The following is a 19706-nucleotide window of genomic DNA, read 5'->3' on the forward strand; positions in this document are numbered from 1 at the left end:
TGCTGAGGAATGGGCAGGTGATGCTGATGGAGCTGTTGCCAGGATGGGCACAGCCCCACATACCGTGATGGCTCTTTTGCATGGCAGCCAAACTGGCTCTGGTGTTCTGTTGTCCATTGTCTCCCATCCATGCTGACGTAACCCACAAATGTATCTGAGGTGTTTGGTGGTTCTCCCAACAAGTTGTGCATCATCTCACCACATGATGGAACTTCCCTGACTTTTCTACCCTATTTTCCAACTCTCACGGATGTTTCCATCCTGCAGCCTGATACCCTTCCCAGGCCACACACTCCCCTCTCTGGTACATCTTCAGCATTGCTTTTTCCAGCCTGGCACCTCTGATCTCCTACATCTTCACCCATTTAACACAAAACTTTCTGAACCTAGGAGGTGAATTTGCCACTTTGCTTCTGGATGGCAGACAAACAGGAATCAGCTCTGAGCACATGTGGGAGCAGGTAAATCCAACTGTTCCCAAAGCAGTGCTTTGCTCTTGACTCCCACCACCTCCCAAGCACCACACAGCATATCACTGCTCTGCAGAGGAAACCAGCTACCATGAGTCTGTGCCTGGCCAAAGAGGAAAAGCTGCTCCTTCTTCCACACTGTCACAGCTTTGGACTGACTTCACCAGACAGAGATGGAGAAGGACCAAGAAGAACCATCTTTAGTGCACCCCAGCAACCTAAGGTGTCCTACAGCATCAGCAGGAGACAATAACGCCATAGCAGATGAGGCTATGGCACAGGGCAAGACCCAACCTCAGCACATCCCATATGGAGCCTGACATGTCCTGCACCCACCAGAGTGAGACACAGCAAAGACATCCCTTAGGAGGACCTGAGGGGACTGGGGTGGTGGGACACCTCTCTCCTCTCCTCCTGCATGGAAGCAGGGGGGTCCTCGTCCACCTCGTCCACCACAGCACAGCCAAGGTCTCCATCCAAGAGCCCCATCCTGTGATAGTGCCTGTACCCAGTGTGGGCATAGGGCTGGGGTTCACCTGTACCTGCATGCCAACCACACCTTCCTGCAGCCCCAAGGCCAGAACAATCTTTAACCTTTCTCACATCTGCCTTGGTAGCAAAATCCAAAACCAGGGGTATGGACACTGAGCTCTACCAGCTCCAGCTCATCCCTCCCATGTGGTCACCCTTTGCCACCCGTTCCCAGGATGGAGACTCGCATCCGAGCAGAGCCCCATCTGCCACCACATCCCGCCCCAGCAGAGCAAAATATCCACCTACCTGCTGGAAGAGCTCCTCCGCCCGCTGCTGTTGCTCTCGTCGGCCTAAGGGGGCAAAAGACATCAAAAAATGAGGCTGTTTCGGTTCAGAAAGGCAGTAACACCCCCTGAATCCTCCCTGCGAGCACAATGCACCCAAATACCTGTTTTTTCCCCATTCCAAGTTACACACATGCCCTATGCTTGGTGCAGTGGGACACATTATGAGCTTAACGCCAGTGGAGGGGCCTGGGCAGCATTTTGGATGCAGCCCCATTACAGAGGTGACTTCCTGAGCGGATTCCCCCTGGTTACTCTCCTGCAGTTATTTTATGGCACTTTACTGAAGTCTAATGACCCCTCCTATGCAAAAACACACAGTTTGCAGGAGGGAAATAATGCAGAAATAGCCAAGCTCAGTGCTGTGTCCAAGCCAAGACGGACGCCCAAGAGCCGATCCCATCCGAGGTGGATGGCGAAACCCCACTGCTGGATTAGAGGGGCCACCTCCCTTCGTTAGCAAGGCATTTGCTAATTGAGCCCCTCTGAGCTGTTCCAGGGGGCTGAGCAGGGAGCAACCAGGGGCTCCTCCTTGTCTCCTCCTTCCCCCAGCTCTGCACTGGGAGGCTTCCTTGGAAAGCCAATATTATTCCAAAACCCAGAATTTTTATTTCTGAAATTGTGCAAATACAAGTTAAAAGATATGAGCTGCATTTCACATTTTGTGCAAATGGCAGAACCAGGCAATTCATGTGCAGCAGGATGGGGGCCAGCCAACGATTTCGATAAAATAAACCCTTTTTTAATTTAAATGCTAATGCACTGAATTAAAATTTAATAACTGAGGAAATTGAAAAGCCGAGCAGGAATATTGGAAATAAATCCAAGCAGAAACAGCTGAAATTAAAAATTCTGGAGAGTGGGAGGACAGCAGCGAAGCTGTCTTCGATGATTACATTTTTTTTTTCTTATTTTTTTTTCAGAATGAAGGGGGGAGGAATGAAAACCTCCTCTCTTTGCCTGGCTCTAGGGCAGTAAATCGAGAGCGCTGTGATTTATTGCTCAATTTTCCTGAGGGAAAAAGGCTTTCTTTCATGTTGAAATATTTCATAAATTTCAAGCCAGCATAAATTCTTAATTTAAAAGTTATGGAGGTCACAGTTAGTGCACTGCTGCAATTTGGGAATCTTAAAGGAATAGCAACCAAAAATTGCAATTTCGTTTTTCTCTTTTGTGAGTTCTTCACATGAAATTTTGTTCAAAGGGATTCTCCCACATTGCCCAAAGCTGAGACTCATCCTGGCCGCTGAAGGCTGGAGAAATCCACTGGAAATGAAGAGATAAAAATCTAATTCAATTACAGAAAGGAATTTTTTGATGATGATTATTATTATTGTTAGCCACTTGAGGAATTTCTGCTCAAAAATTTCCTCCCTCCATTGCCTGGGAAAAGCCAGAAGGGAGGAGCTGACAATGTAATTGCTTCTGTTAGATCTCCAATCTTTTGTGAGCACTGATATGTTCATTTGTTATACAGCTGTTCAGCTACAGAAAGGATGTCAGAGCACCCATAATTCAAAGCAATCAATCAAAAATTAATGATTTGTCATGGTTACACAATGGAAAAAAAACCCCTCAAAAGGAAGCTTTATGGGTTCCTGCAACTGGGAGATTGCTCAAACCTTCAGGGCATTTTCTAGAAGATTAGATCTGGGTGTACCAAAAAAAAGGGGGAAAAAAAAATAAAGTAGGAAAATGGAGATTTAATATAGAGCTGGGGCAGAAACCTCACGGGAAACGGTGTTATCCCAAACCCCTAGAGACGGGGGATGCAGCAATTCCTGTCCCTTCAAAGAGCTTCCTGCACAACTCAACCTCCCAGGTCACCCTGCAAACTCTGTTCCCCAATGGCAGGAAAAGTGCTCAGGCTCCTGAAATTATAATTCTACATGAAAATCACCCATGGAATATACAGGTCGCCTGGATGAGAGCTCCTGAAAGCCACAAAATACAAGTGCAAAGCTAAAGGCACAACCTCGATGCTGTCTTCACATCATCCCTAGGACCACTCCAGCCACTCCACCAAGCAGTACCTAAATATTACCAAAAATTAGCACCCGAAGTATTCAACCTAAATTATTATTAGACCTAATTTATTATTAGACCTAAATTACTATTAAACCTAAATTAATATTAAACTTAAATTATTACCAAAAATACCCGATATTTCAGTTTGGGAAGCACGGAGCCAACCTCAACTTTGCAAAGGTGTCTCTGACTGCAAAGTTATTCATCCTCCATCTGCAAGAATTTCCTTACATATAAATTCATTTTGGGAACATGTCATGCAGGGATCATATTCCCAAAATATGAAGCATCTCGATGTCCTGATGCCATATTTTACTCCTGGCTAGACACACATGTTAGCTGGGGCTTCTGGTGTGATTTACCACCCAACCCAAAGCAAGAATCACTCCGTGAAGGATCATGCATGCAATTCATTTTGCGTTCCTTTTCATATTTGTATTTGGAGATGAATGAATGAATTGCTGGAAATAAATGATGTGGTGAGTGATGACCTAATGGGGCCAAGAGGCAAAGTTATTATTTACTTCTTTTTTTTTTGCTTACCTTCCCCACTCTGTGTGTTTCTGCTCAGCCTGATCTCTCCTTCATGTCTTATTTCTTAGTTTTTATAATGGCACTGTGACAGGCTGAGAGAGCTGGGCTGGTCTAGCCTGGAGAAGAGAAGGCTCCTGAAGGGGAGACCTTAGAGCAGCTCCAGTGCCTAAAGGGGCTGCAGGAAAGCTGGAGAGGGGCTTGGGACAAGGGCCTGTAGGGACAGGACAAGGGGAATGGCTTGAACCTGCCCATGGGAAACTGAGCTGAGCTCTTAGGCAGAAGCTCTTCCCTGTGAGGGTGCTGAGGCGCTGGCACAGGGTGCCCAGAGAAGCTGTGGCTGCCCCATCCCTGGCAGTGCTCAAGGCCAGGTTGGACACAGGGGCTTGGAGCAAGCTGCTCCAGTGGAAGGGGTCCCTGCCTGTGGCAGGGGTTGGAGCTGGAGGAGCTTTAAGGCCGCTTCCAACACAAACCAGTCTTGGATACTGTGATTCTATGAAATTCGAAGCAGCGGTATTTAAGGACTACAAACACTGTAAGCAAGCCAAAGGAGCAAATTGCTGGAAATCTCCATTTAGCCACCAGCAACCAGAACGTGCCCAGATGGGTGCGAGCAGCTTTCGATGAAGCAGCCTCTTTAGTAAGGGCAAAGAGAACTCTCCTGTGCACTGGTTTACCCAGGTAATTTAATTCAGTGACTCCTTCATTTATAATTAAAAGCAGAGGGGCAGGGTCTGCATCTGCCTGCCAGAGCCAGGGCTCTGCAACACAGGCTGCATAATCCTCCATACAATCTCTCACATAAAATAATTTACAATTCAAAACATGATTCCCTAAAGCTGCTTTTGTACGGGTTGGGTATGTTTTAGATAGTTTTGTTTAACTGACGCTAATAAATATCTTTAAAAAGCACGAAGCAGAATGTGGTTTCTGGCCATATGCTCCTCAAGTTGTAAGCGAAAAGTAAATCATGTGATAAATAAGGAATGTCTCAGTCAACATCTCCTAACAGGATAAAGTGACAAAAATGAGGAGGGAAGCAGATGTACAACTGACCCGAGAAACCTATGTTTATAGAAAGGGCTACACTATATTGGGAGAAACCCCCAACATTTCAACAGCTACTGCAAAACACAAAAATAACTGAAACCCATAAAAATGTTAAATGAGATTTGGGAAGATTTAAGTGTGGGCTTTCTGCCTGATCACTTAAATGATGATTAAAAACAATCATTCGAACCGCTTGGATTTGCATCTATGTACACCACGCTCAGACCTGTTCCTGTGGGCATGAGGCTCAGTGTGGGACAGGGGTGCCAGGAACCCCCCATCCACCACCAAAGCCCTCCCCAGGGGGAAAGAGGCTTTAAATTTAAATGCATTTACTTATTTGTACAGAGCCAACCCCCTGTGATTGGGGTCTGAACTTCACCCAGGCTCTGCCAAAGGGAGATGTCCCAAACTGGGTTCTAAACAACCCTAATTCTGGGGGGTTCAGTCTGCAGAAGAGAAGGCTCAGGGGGGACCTGATGGCTGCCTACAACTGCCTGACAGGAGGATGGAGCCAGGAGGGGCTGGGCTCTGCTCCCAAGGGACAAGGGATGGGACAAGAGGAACCGGCCTTAAGATGCACCAGGGTAGGTTTAGATGGAGCTGAGGAACAATTCCTGCCCCAGAGGGTGCTCAGGCATTGGAACAGGCTGCCCAGGGCAGGGCTGCAGGCACCGTCCCTGCAAGTGTTCACACACTTTGCAGATGAGGACCTCAGTGCCATGGGTTAGTGATGGCCTTTGGCACTGCTGGGAATGGTTGGACTGGGTGAGCTTAAAGGGCTTTTCCAACCTGGCTGATTCTGTGATCCTATGATTCTAATTCCACCTGGGGTTTGCAGGAGGAGCAGGATCCCCAGCTTCCCTCCAGAGCAGCAAAGTCATCTTTCCTTTGTGGATGCCTTATAAAAGGGCCAAGTTGTTTGTTTTACCTGAGGGGAAACGAAGAACACCAAAACAAACCTCACAATCTCCTTCCCCCAGACGCGCTCCCAAAGACAGCTGAGGAATTGTCAGCAAAGCCCAAACCCCAGGCGCAGGTCAGGAAGGAGCCAGCAGCACCCAGCGTGCAAAATTCACCCAAATAATTAGTATTTGGCAGCAGGAGAAGCAACTGGGAAGAGGTCTCCCAAAGGAATGTGCCATGTAAATGACTGCGGGCCTACCTGAGCTGTCTGTTGGGATTAACTTCACAGCCATGGAAAACGCAGGAAGTGGTTTTCTTTTTTCCCCCATTTTTTTTACTGAACAAAGCAAAGACGTTGGCAATTTCCTATTTAATACTCATTAAATAGGAGAAAGAAGGAAAAGAAGCCCCCCATCACACTGAAACATCTGCATAAATATACTCATGACCCCTTTTTGTGGGGGAGGCAACTTTAGCTTCCTCCTGCCAATTCAGTGGATGCTAAGCAAACCCAAGCGCCCAGCATGGCACTGTAGAGTCCTACATCACCCTTATGGTGCACTCATCTCCCACCAAGCTCAGTGATGTCTCCCCAGGTTTATCAGGAGCAAGAGCAAAGCTGAGCCAATGGGCGAGCAGAGCAGGGCCCATGCCCAGGAGCTTCCCACGGCCAGGGCATTCTCCACACAATGGAAAATGTGATGATGCTTTACACTGCTACGGCTTGTCCTGTCCTCATCCTTTGTAGATCCTTGAGTGCAGCCTCCAAAGGGATGGATTTTCCAACAGGGAACAAGTTAGTTCCTTGGGCTGGAGGAACGTGCTGCCTATTTCATCAGCTGCAGCTTCCCCTCAAGAAACAACCAGGATTATAATAATCATTAAAAAAAGATACCTGCGAAATCTGAGCTCGACCCAAGGCATCTCCTCCAGTCCTGCAGCACAGCCCAGCCCCTGCAGCAGGGGTCCAGCATCCCCCCACACCCACCATGGGGTCTGCAAACTGCCCCCGTGCTGACTGTGGGACAACACCACCAAGACTCAGATCCGGGATGCTGGCAGCAGCTTGAAAACACTTTCGTGTCAAACTTATCCATGAGCATCCTCAGGGATTTCATCCTTTACTCAGCTGCAGCCTTGCTGCACGGAGAACCAGAGCACGGATGGGGTGAGGTCAGGGCTTTAAGGCATGGGGAAAAGACAACAGTAAAACCCAAACATCTGAGCTTTGTAAACCCTCTGAGATGAGAACAGCAGGAAGGTTTTGACCTGAGGTCATCAGAACAAAAGGGCAGTGACTCCCATTGCGGCACAGAGGTGCATGGGGCTCTGGCCAAGCCAGAGACAAGCTTTGCAGCAGGTGAGAAGGGTGGCAGCAGCACTAAGGATAGAAATAAACCAGACCTGCAAGGATACATGCAAGTGATGCTCAACACCTCCACTGCCAGAGCACGGGGACATGGTGGAACTGAAACACCTATGGTGTGAAGACCAATGATCTCATTCGGGCTCTCACACACTACAGGAAAGTCTCCAGCGTGAGTGAAGGGTGCTCCTTACTCCTGCTTATGCGCATTACTTACACCAAGCTTTCAAAAAAAAAACCCAAGCTTCCATAGAATCCCAGCCTGGTTTGGGTTAAAGGGACCTTAAAGCTCCTCCAGCTCCAACTCCTGCCACAGGCAGGAGACCTTCCACTAGAGCAGCTTGCTCCAACCCCATCCAGCCTGGCAGTTTCAACATTGAGAGTTTCAGGGTACTGAGGTGACTGTGACCTGTAGGGACACAACCTGTCCCCAGCATCCCTGCGTCAGATGGAGCATCCCAACTCTCCATGCTTGAGGACACAGGGAGCCCCTCATTCCCCACCAGCTCCTCTGAAGCCCCGTGTCTGGCCTGTGTTTAAGCTGACCACAGCTAGGCACCTCACCATGTGAGCATCTCCAGCATATCTACGCACACAAATAAATGCCTGCTGTAGACAGCTGCTCAGCCTAAAAAGAAATCAGAGCCATTTCTGGACGGGAATAAAGCATCACCCAAAGTTGGCCAGGCCCCTGGACACATCCCCTTCTGGCTGGTGGAGAGCCTCCCAAACAGGAAGTACGCCAAGGAAGACCTTAAGCTGGTGAACACCATCCCCACAGGCAATGGTACTGCAGGATCCCAAAATCCTAGGATCACAGACTGGTTGAATGGACATTAAAGCTCATCCAGTTCCAGCCCCTGCCAGGGGAAGGTACACCTTCCACCACAAAGGAGCTTTCAATCAGCAGAGGAGGTGCTCTTGTGCCTGTCCAGCCATCATGGGGGTGCCCTCCAGTCCCACCATGGAGGTGGCAGAGTGTACCCAGTCCCAGTGCCCATCCCTGTGGGATGGGGGATGATTAACCACTGATGCTACTTTTCATCACAGGCCTTCCCACAGGCTCCCAGCCACTGCGATGCCAGTGCTGCTTCCCAAACACTAATCAGGATCAAACACTAACGATGAAACATGCTGCAGTTCATCAGCCCCTTGAAAAGGTCAGGCGTGAGCACGGATTTGACTGTAAAACCAAGGTGGCAATGATCCCTTTGCTCTTGTTCCACTCCTGACTTTACCCAGTGCCCCTCTTTATCCTGATTTCAATTCTCTTTGTATTGGCAGGAAAATTATTTTCCTTTAACTTCTTTTTTTTGTTGCTTGGTTTGGCAAATGGTGGGACTGGGTTTCCTCAAACTTTCCCCCAAACTCTTACCTGGGGCAGACAAAGTTGCAGCGCACAGGTAAGCAGGCAAATAACAGTAATAGTAAAATCATTCTGTAAGTCCAGAAATCATTCAGTTGTATTGTATTTACTTCTTGCCTACTGTTTACTATCTTATCCCTTGGAGAAGGACTTTTGATGAGGGCCTGCAGGGACAGGCCAAGGGGAATGGCTTGAACCTGCCCGAGGGGAGACTGAGCTGAGCTCTTAGGCAGAAGCTCTTCCCTGTGAGGGTGCTGAGGCGCTGGCACAGGGTGCCCAGAGAAGCTGTGGCTGCCCCATCCCTGGCAGTGCTCAAGGCCAGGTTGGACACAGGGGCTTGGAGCAAGCTGCTCCAGGGGAAGGTGTCCCTGCCTGTGGCAGGGGTTGGAGCTGGAGGAGCTTTAAGTCCCTTCCAACCCAAACTGTGTGATTCTATGATTCTGTGATCTTTCCATTTTGTCATATTAATAACATTGGGGTGTTTCCTTCATCTGTGTTATCTCAGGAACTCAGATTTACAAGTTCTTCTAAAACCTCTCAAACTGAAAAGGTGGAATTCCTGCTGGACAAGGCTCACACGGGGTTTGCTCACCAGGAGAGCGTGCAAACACCAAAATCTACCAGGCAGGGACAATCCCACCACAGAGTGCCCGAGCCTGGATGGGTGCTAAGCCATGGCAGCGCTTTTCCCTTTTGGAATGGGAAAAAAATCGCCTTTGAAGGACTCCAGGTCTTCGTGTCTCCAGCCATTCGCTTTGGCTCCCAATACTTCGGGTAGTCACAGACGTGTTTAAGGGCTGTAAGCAGCAGCCTCTGAGTCAAGGGAATATTCGTACGAGTAATTTTATGAACTTGTTGAAAGAACTGGCAGAATCTGTGCATTGAATTCCAATTTTCCTCTTGTGGCAGTGCAGAGAAACTCAAGCAGTGCCCGAGAGCAGAAGCACACCAAGGGAAGGAACATGAAACAAATTCTAACTTAAAAACTACCAGCGTTCAAACAAGCATTACAAGGCCTCAACCTCACCAACTTTTTTTTTCTCCCCAAAACAATCATGAAATTAAAATTGTGAATGAAATCAATGCAGCAAATTGGCCTGGATTTAAAGAGTTACCCCTTGATTATAAGCAACTGAAAAGCAATCAAAATGTTGTTTCCATCTCCTGTTGCTCAGCTCGCTCCTCACTCTGTCCTTTATGAGAAAAATAATCAAATGGAGGGTGAAGAGGAGGAAAGGCATTCCTGATGCCTTCTGAACCCTCCTATTATAAAAGCTGGAAAATAAGAGTGACCGGGCAAAACAACAGCATTCTCTGCACCAAGCAGTTGTTTACAGATGGGTATGAGCTTCCCAGCAAAAGAAACAGCTGGAAATATTTTTAAAGAACAAATGTATAGGGAATGAAATCTTGGGGGGAGGAGGGGGTTATTATTTTTTACTTGGGGGGATCCAAAGGGAGGAGAAGGAGCCGTGCAGGAGCGCTGCAGAATCCACCCGTTTTCCCAGGTTTCCAATTTCACAGGAAACTCTCAGGAAATCAAATTTAACACAAAAAATCCCACTGCAGGCACTTTTCCAAGCTGATAAAACAACATATGCAACAAGCTAAAGTGCACATGGAAGAAGAATGAAAATAGGACTTATTTATGCACGGAATCCCACACGTTTCCTACAGAAGTGCCGTTCCACACATTCTGTTGGGAATGTGGGAGCAGGCACATTGCGTGGGCTCTGCTTCGAAACACCACGTCTGATGGGCCTGCCAGAGCTTCCCATGGGCAACCCCCTGGTAGGCACCACCAGGAACATCCACCTGCAGAGATCCAGCCCTTCCCTGCTGGAGGCTGATACGGCACAGAGGGAAAGACCAGAAAGTTGAGCTGAAGATGAATAACAGAGGATGGGCTCTCACCGTGTTATCTCCACCCTACATGGAAGAACTCAGCAGAAGTTCAATGGGAACAGTTTAATATATCTCAAAATAAGTCTCCATGCAATGACAGTGAGAGCAGGGGTTCACAGTGGTAGGAGATGTGCAATCCCAGTGCAGAGGTGGTGGTGAAAAGTGCTCAGAACAGAATCATGGAACCCCAGCCTGGTTTGTGCTGGAAGGGACCTCAAAGCCCATCCAGCTCCAACCCCTGCCACAGGCAGGGACCCCTTCCACTGGAGCAGCTTGCTCCAAGCCCCTGTGTCCAACCTGGCCTTGAACACTGCCAGGGATGGGGCAGCCACAGCTTCTCTGGGCACCCTGTGCCAGCGCCTCAGCACCCTCACAGGGAAGAGCTTCTGCCTAAGAGCTCAGCTCAGTCTCCCCTCGGGCAGGTTCAAGCCATTCCCCTTGGCCTGTCCCTACAGGCCCTTGTCCCAAGCCCCTCTCCAGCTTTCCTGCAGCCCCTTTAGCCACTGGAGCTGCTCTAAAGTCTCCCCTTCAGGAGCCTTCTCTTCTCCAGGCTGCCCCAGCCCAGCTCTCTCAGCCTGGCTCCAGAGCAGAGCTGCTCCAGCCCTCGCAGCATTCTCGTCAAAAACAAGACAATCCAAGGCCAAAACTTAGTATCTAGAAAAAAGAAACGCCCAATTTGATAAATACTTCAGTGAGGTGCTGTTAGGAACAGGACCATAAGAAGGTCCTTCACTGGCCAACGGTCCCCTCAAGGTTGACACCAGCGGGGAAGGCTGCCCATTTACAAACTATAAATTTTATCCTTATAAACAAAATCCCTTGAGGCATTTAAAATGAGGTTGAAACTAAACCATTTACCATTGGGACATTAACTCTAGGATGTCACCTTCCTTCTCTACCAGTTCAACTTTTTTTACTAGCACAAAATGTTGGTAATTTTACTTAGAAAAGGGAAAAAATTTGAAAGTCAAACCACACTGATCTAAAAGGAAGGCTGGGGGAAGCTCCCAAAGGCGGGTAATTTTTTCAGACTTAAAAAAAGAGCAGTAATTACAGGGAGAAAATTCAGAAATGGCTCAGTCTGCCTCAAAAATGGAAAAAAAAAAAAGCAAGAAAAAAATAGTAGAAAGAGAAAAAACGAAAAGAAAGAAGGAAGGGGGAAAATGAAGGAAGTTGGAGAAAAACACAGGCTTAAAGTAGAAATCTTGGAAGTTCTGCTTGCAAAATAACTCCCATCAGCCAACCACAAATCCTATAAATATCCCCAGATCCACTCCCCGGGCAGAGAGAAATCAATAAACAAACAAACAACCCCCACGATTAAAATAAATAAAAACAGAGAAAAGGAAGAGAAAAAAGAAACCCAAATCAAGACCAAATTAAAGACCAAAGGAACCCCCAAGGCCTGGCTGCTCCCACCGAGGGCGGTTGGCTTTGCCGCCTTCCCAATGGCTGCCTGGGAAATAAGGGGAGATTAAAAACGACTTTTCCTGGGTACATTTCAACCTCTTAAGGCTCCTGCAGTGCCCCTGGTCCTGCTGAAACACCACTTCCCTCCTTGAGATCATACTGCCCAAACACAGCCCAAGAGCAAAGGGGATGGTGACACCACAGACCTCCACCAGAAGTCCTCAAACTGGGCACAGCCTTGAGAAGAGCAGGATGTCACCAGGTACCATAGAATCACAGAGTGGTTTGGGTGGGAAGGGACCTTAAAGCTCCTCCAGCTCCAACCCCTGCCATAGGCAGGGACCCCTTTCACTAGAGCAGCTTGCTCCAAGCCCCTGTGTCCAACCTGGCCTTGAACACTGCCAGGGATGGGGCAGCCACAGCTTCTCTGGGCACCCTGTGCCAGCGCCTCTCCGCTCTCAAAATAAAGAACTTCTTCCTTCTATTTCATTTATCCCCTTTCAGTCTGAACCCATCACCCTTCTCCTGTCATTACAGTCCCTCATGATACTGGATGGCCTGATGATCCCGTTCAGATACCGGAAGGCTGCTGTGAGGTCTCCACGCAGCCTTCTCTTCTCCAGGCTGAACAGCCCCAACTTTCTCAGCCTATCTTCATACAGGAGGTGCTCCAGTCCCCTGATCATCCTCGTGGCCTCCTCTGGACCTGCTTCAACAGCTCCATGTCATTCTTATGTTGAGGACACCAGAACTGCACACAGTGCTGCAAGCAGGGTCTCATGAGAGCGGAGGGGCAGGACCACCTCCTTTGACCTGCTGGTCACGCTCCTTTTGACGCAGCCCAGCACACGGCTGGTTTCTAGGCTGCAACTGCACCCAGCCAGGTCATCAACCTCCACTGTTGTTACTCCTCAGTCAACATCTCCAAACAATCAGCTGGGAAGAAACTGTTTTTCAAGCAGTTTGCATGGGACAAACACCACCAAGACCCTACCTGTGTGACCTTCAACTCTATGGTTCATGGAACTGAAACAAATGAGGGCATGGAGCTGCAGGGAAACGATTTTCAGACAAAAGCATAGCTATAGTGAGACCAACCACTGCACAATTTGTGTCTGCACAATAGAATATGACACTCATATTCAAAAAGTGGAAGTGACACAGACTGACATTCAAAATTTTCTTATTCATACAGGCAAAATAGATCCTATTTTATTTTTTTTAAAGCAAGAGCTGCAAAATGTGCTCAAAATCTAAATGAAGCTCTTGGAAGCCCCAGATTCTGCTCAACTCGGAACTACACAACGCAAAAAGATTTTCTGGCCAATAAGAAAAATTAAGATCAATACAGTTTGATTTTGGCTCAACATGAAAAAGAATTTCTCAATCTGTCATGAGCTTTAAGAAAGAAATCTCTTCTTTGCTCAGCTCTGCCACCAGACACACTGGTTGGAGCAGCGCGGGAGTACGTCCACCGGGATGGGAAAAAAGGACCAAATGTTCTTACGAGATCCATTCTGGGGTTGAATTTTGCAGGTGGCATCATTAGTCCTTTACCAGTAGCCGCTGCAAAGTCTTGTGCAAGTGAAGCCCTCACATGTGATCAACTCCAAAACTCAGACGTAGCCCTGCGTCATGCCTACGAACTAGAGAGAAATCCTCAAGCCCAAGGGGTAAAGCCTAATTCTCAAATGAAGTTTGGATGTTCCTGCAATATGGGCTGCTGCTGCCAGAGCCAGACAGTGCTGGGTCTGCCTCTGAGCTGAGAAAGGAGCAATGAACCCACTGAAATGGATCCGCATGACAGAAACATGAGGCCCACGGCTGCTTCCTCCTCCAGATGGGTCATCAGAAATCCTCCAGCCACCAGCCTGCTCCAGTCGCCCTTGAGTACCAGCTGCAGAAGATGTTGGGCTGGGAATAGCTCCTGAGTGCCAGGCTCCACAAGCTCTTCCATGAAAGAAAGAAAACTGATGCTCACCTACCCTTCGTGCTGTGGCAGCACCACACTTGTTCAACCTGAGTGCATTGTTTTCCACTCAGATCATACATGCAGCTGCAGCCATGGGTATTTTCTGTATGAACTGGTTTGCACCCAAGGAACACGGTATACCACAAATTTTCACAGTATCACAGTATGTTAGAGATTGGAAGGGACCTCAAAAGATCATCTAGTCCAAACCCCCTGCCGGAGCAGGGACACCTAGATAAGGTTACACAGGAACGTGTCCAGGCGGGTTTTGAATGTCTCCAAAGAAGGAGACTCCACAACCTCCCTGGGCAGCCTGTTCCAGTGTTCCGTCACCCTCACTGAGAAGAAGTTTCTTCTCAAGTTTAAGTGGAACCTCTTGTGTTCCAGTTTGTACCCATTGCCCCTTGTCCTATCATTGTTTGCCACTGAGAAGAGCCTGGCTCCATCCTCGTGACACTCCCCCTTTATATATTTATATACACTAATAAGGTCACCCCTCAGTCTCCTCTTCTCCAAACTATAGAGACCCAGCTCCCTCAGTCTTTCCTCATAAGGGAGATGCTCCACTCCCTTAATCATCTTAGTTGCCCTGCGCTGGACTCTCTCCAGCAGGTCCCTGTCCTTCTTGAACTGAGGGGCCCAGAACTGGACACAATATTCCAGATGTGAAATTTTGGGACTGGTTTGAAGCACTTCAACTCCAATAAATTATTCTACTGATCATCTGGAATATTTTCTCAGCACAAGAATTGTTTTTTGCACAAAACCACTCCAAGTGCGGGGTTAGAAATAAGGGAAGCTGTGACAACTCAGGGCATCTGTGAAAAGCCCAGTGAATGCTGGGGACAGTCCTTGAATCTCCAAAATCCATCCAGGGTGAGGGACCTCTACTTTGGTGCACTTTGCCTCCACATTGTCCTAAATACAAAGGAGGACACAGGACATTCCTGAATCATAGAATGGTTTGGGTTGGAAGAAACCTTAAAGCTCATCCAGTTCCAAGCTAGTACATGCTGCTGCTGAAGGATCCCAACTCCTTTAGCTCAAGTTATTCCCAGCTCTTCTTAAGAAAGACAAATATAGTCTTATGTCCACCTGAATGATCCAGAAAAGACGACCAAGCTGGAGCTCCTCACTAAATGTGAATGATCACACCAAGACAGGAACCTCACAGGTCCAAGATGTGTCCCAGAATCCACAAACATGGATCTAACTGCTTGAATGACACCTCCACTGGGAAGGGGCAAAAGACAGGGAAGATGAATACACACTTCTGCAAAGGAGAGCCGCATCTGCAGTGACTTGTGCCTGTACTGCAACATCGGTCTTCCAGCATCACCAGCAAACCTCAGGAAGGCAGGCTCCAGCCAAGCCCTTGGGTTCCCCAGCAAGATACCAGAGCAGCTTCGTGGCACAGAGCTCGCAGGGTCTTCACAAAACTTTGTGCCTCACAAACAGATTTTTGTGGACGCTGTGTGCTCTGCAGGAAACCACAGCAGTTATCCTGCTCCCTACCACGAGGGCACAGCTCCCCTTTGGCTCTGCCTCCGCACGGCAGCGATGGAGCTTCACCACATCAGCACAGATTTACTGCAGTAATTCCCCACCACTGGTCCTTTGCAGTGCTCTATTTTCTGCTCATGCATATGGCAAGGCAGCAGCTCGCAGGCTCAGTGTATTGCTCTCTGGTGAATAACTGCCTAGCTAATAAAAAAGCCCAAACCTACCATGCCAGAGCTATGCAGCCACTCCACCACAGTATGAAGTGGACATTCTCTTCAGTCTCCAAGGATTTCACAACATTTGCATCCGGGAGAGGGTTCAGACGAAGGACATTCAGGAGGCAAAACCCCACGGTGCCTGTAAGGGTCTTAACCGTGACCTCCTGGCTCCCCTGCAGCCACTAATGGCCAAACTCTGCACTTCACACAAATTATCGCGAGCATCAAAAATATCTTTACAACAGGGCTTTTATTCCCATCTATTTGAAGCTGCTTTCCCCTTTTGTTTCTTCTCTAAACCGGTTAAAATGAGCATTAAGGGATATAATTATGTTGTTAGCTTAATTGCCTACTTAAAGCAGAATCTACAGGGGTTTAATGCAAGATTTGAAAGGGGGGGAAGGAAATTGGGATATTAATGGATACAATTTTAAAAGTGAACCTCTTCTGGGGAAAAGTGAGTTTGAGTTTGGGGTGTGCGACAAAGTGTGCGGGGGGATGAGGTGGAACCAGCCCCATCGGTTTCTGTCCCATGGTTTTGTCAAAATGTGAATTGTTGGCCCATTCCTTCTCCAGCAGTCTAATTTTGGAGAATTTGACCTAATTAATCATTAACCACCTCACACACACACATAAAAGGATCCCTCATTCAGTTTGAAACCTTAATGCTATTATTGGCGTGACACACTTAAGCTCAGGATAGGGGCTGTTATCTGGTATATGCCCGATGCTGCAAGGACCAGTCTAGCTGGGAAAACTCTTGCTCCCAAATCATCCAATGGACAAACCACCATTTTCCACAGATAGAGGAGCATAAACAGGACAAGGGGAGAACAAAAATTGGTACCTGGCCTTTATTCTGATAGTTGTTGTCTAAATAAAGTCACAAGTGTCAATACACAAAGGCAGAAGGATGCTCATCATCCCTATGAGCCAAGCCCTCCCCTCCGATGTGAACAGAGCAGGGTGCTTTCAGAAGCTGGAGAGCCAATGCTCCCACCACTTCCCTGGGGTCACTAACAGCATCGCGTGGCTCTGGATGTGAAGAGACTTCAAAGGCATCAGCAAAAACTCTTGGATTCTTTTCATTAGTGGTCCTAAATGCCTCTAATTTTTACACTTCTCTTCCCATACACGGTCACTGTGACTGGTACTGTCCCCCCGTCTCAGCACTAAGATGCTGCTTCTTGAGCACTTTTGGGCTCCTCTAACTAAACCGTATAGATCCTGCTTCTCCACCACCAGGGTTTGTCCGATCTAGAATTAAGCTCAGCACTTCCCTGTGCTACCTTCCTTTCACCAGATCAGCTGCATTACTTAAAGAACAGCTCTAACCAGAGCCAAATCGCCCACTCTGAACCTCCTGTCTGGCTCAGAAACTCAGTTCCTGCAGGTTTTTGATCTTCCTCCTGCCCAGCGTTCACCATGGACCTGGGGCACGCAGGGGGCACAAAACCTAGGGGAAAACCCCACCACCACCTTAATGAGATTCTGCTGCCCGTATGACCCAGCCAAGGAAATGCTCATGAAAATCCAATAAATACACATGGGAAACAAGAAATATGGAGGACTTTTTATAAGGGCAGGAAGTGACAAGGGGCAATGGGTTTAAACTTAAACAGGGGAGATTTAGGTTGAATACAAGGCACAAGCTCTTCCCTGTGAGGGTGCTGAGGCGCTGGCACAGGGTGCCCAGAGAAGCTGTGGCTGCCCCATCCCTGGCAGTGTTCAAGGCCAGGTTGGACACAGGGGCTTGGAGCAAGCTGCTCCAGTGGAAGGGGTCCCTGCCTGTGGCAGGGGTTGGAATTTAAGGTCCCTTCTGACACAAATCACTGTGATTCTATGATTCTACGAAACACTGTTCTGATCCTGCAGAGATGGAGCAAACCTTCACCCTCAGTGTTAGCTCAGAAATACACACATAGCAACACCAGCACCACCATGTTCTTGTTTTCCCAGAAAGAAACAAAATGTTGATCTTGAAAGAGATGCTTTCCACCCAAACCCAGAGCCCTCCCAGGGTCTGCTCCCACACCTTGGCTGTCTTTCCTTTAGGAAACTTTACATCAGCTTTTAAGCTCAGTTAAATAGAATACTGAAATCTTTAAGGAAGCTTTGTTACGTTTTTAAGTGTATAATTCAAATATTCAAATATTCAGTATGTTATCTCAAATATTCCTATGTTTGAAACCTTTAAGAAACCTATTTTGTGTTCTAAGCAACTGTTTCCCTAAAGCCTCTTGCAGACCCCACAGAGAGACCATTGCTGGGATTTTGGAGATGGATGGAGTTCCATGCAGCCATGCAAGAGAACACCACAGTCCAGGATGAATTATAGGTGTATACACAAAAATGAGATAAGTAATGTGTTTCGGTGTTTATTTAGGAACATAGAGAAAAAATGCATTGTTACAAAGTGCAGTGTATGAGGAGGAATATGTATAGCACAAATTAAGGACTTGAGAGAAGCCACCTTGGATTGTTTGATTAGTACAGTAAGTACTTCCTGTACCAACATAAGTGGGTTTCAAACAACTTGAACTCAACGCAATTAGAGATTAATAAAGCATCAGAATTAGGATATGAGATTGAAAGGAAAAATGGGATAGAATTTGGAAATTAGCAGATAAAGTAAACAAGGGGATGCACAAACTGACAGGCTCATAAACCCCGAGGAGCCCGATGCTGAGTCCAACCATGGTCACCAAGCAGCAACCATCAAAACCATCCAGGTTTAAAGCCCATACTGGGAACTTAACCCCATGGAGAGTTTTCAGGAAAACCACACTGAAAAACAACACCACTGCAGAATCAAAGCTCAGAAAATGACAGAATTTGGGTGGAATGCACCCTCTGGGATGTGCCGCCTGCCTGCCCCATGCTCTGGCACAGCCCTGAGATGCTGGAACACAAACCAGCTCTTCCATGGGACCCTCAACTCCTCAGCCCACAGTGGAATTTACTAAGATAAAAGTAAAGAAGGAAACCAGACTGACCTCATCTGCTGCTGGTGATCAGGTAATTGATTCTGCAACATTTCTGCATCATAATGTATTTAATTTTTTGAAAATACAAATGAATAGGATATTTTCTAGAAACATAATTTTTTTATCATTTTTCCCTCCCATATTTCTGCTTTCCTTCATACTTGGCTTTGGGCAACGTGGGGACACCAAGGATGAAGGAGGGATGCTCTGCTCACCCCTCAACCACACTGTGTGACACCCCAACTGCCCCTTCCTCTTGAGGCTCAGCTGAGTACTGGCAATAAGAACAGAATCACAGACCTCATCTCAATCTCCCCTCTGGCAGCTTAAAGCCATTCCCCCCTTGTCCAAAGCCCCTCTCCAGCTTTCTTGTAAGCACCCTTTAGGTATTAGAAGACTGTTATATGGTTTCCCCTTCAGGAGCCTTCTCTTCTCCAGCTTACCCAGCCCAGCTCTCTCAGCCTGGCTCCAGAGCAGAGCTGCTCCAGCCCTCGCAGCATCTCCATGGCCTTCTCTGGCCTCGCTCCAGCAGCTCCACGTCCCTCTTGTGCTGCTGCCCCAGAGCTGGATCAGGGCTGCAGGGGGGGTCTCCCCAGAGCACAGCAGAGGGGCAGGATCCCCTCCCTGAGCTGCTGCTCACGCTCTGGGGGTGCAACCCAGCACATGGGGGGTTCTGGGCTCAAGTGCACACTGAAGCTGGGTCATGGGGAGCTTCTCCTCACCCAGCACCCCCAAGAGTCCTTCTCCTCAGGGCTGCTCCATCCTGTCTCCCCCAGCCTGTGCTTGGGATTGGGATTGTCCAACCCATGTTCAGGAGCAGGGCAAAGCACTTGCTGAATGCACCAGCTCCGAACTACCCGCCTGAGCCTGTTGGGCCATTTAACCACATTTAGGAGGGAAGGCCTCAAAACCCACAGAAATTCCTAAAGATCAGCAAAAGATGAAAGAACCCCTGAGACAAGGATGCAGGAAGCCGGGGTTCAGGACATCGCATTTTCTCTACAGCCACAGCAGTTCTCTGGGCTCACCATGTGCTAACCATCCTCTCAACATCCATCAGCCAGGGCAGTGGCAGTTTCTGATGCAGCTTCTCCAAACACATTTCCCCCTGGGGCAGACACCTGGCTTTGAAAATTTCAGCCCAAACAGTGAGAAAGCTTTGGCAGAGTCATAAAG

The 19706-nt window shown here is 48.0% G+C and overlaps 1 protein-coding gene across 5 annotated transcripts in view; it reads right to left on the minus strand.

The window, feature by feature from the left end:
• The window catches only part of ZNF618 (zinc finger protein 618), a 149840-nt gene that overhangs the window by 81772 nt on the left and 48362 nt on the right, over positions 1 to 19706 (minus strand). For all 5 annotated transcript variants that reach the window (XM_061378015.1, XM_061378013.1, XM_061378012.1 and 2 more), the window contains exon 2: positions 1251 to 1294. In XM_061378015.1, coding sequence (XP_061233999.1) covers positions 1251 to 1294 — 44 coding nt within the window. The remainder of the gene's footprint in view (positions 1 to 1250; positions 1295 to 19706) is intronic.

Source organism: Neopsephotus bourkii, unplaced genomic scaffold, assembly GCF_033783945.1.
Source record: "Neopsephotus bourkii isolate Nb327-2 ecotype Australia unplaced genomic scaffold, CSIRO-AGI_Nbou_v1 NB_1761, whole genome shotgun sequence".
NCBI classification, from domain to species: domain Eukaryota; kingdom Metazoa; phylum Chordata; class Aves; order Psittaciformes; family Psittacidae; genus Neopsephotus; species Neopsephotus bourkii.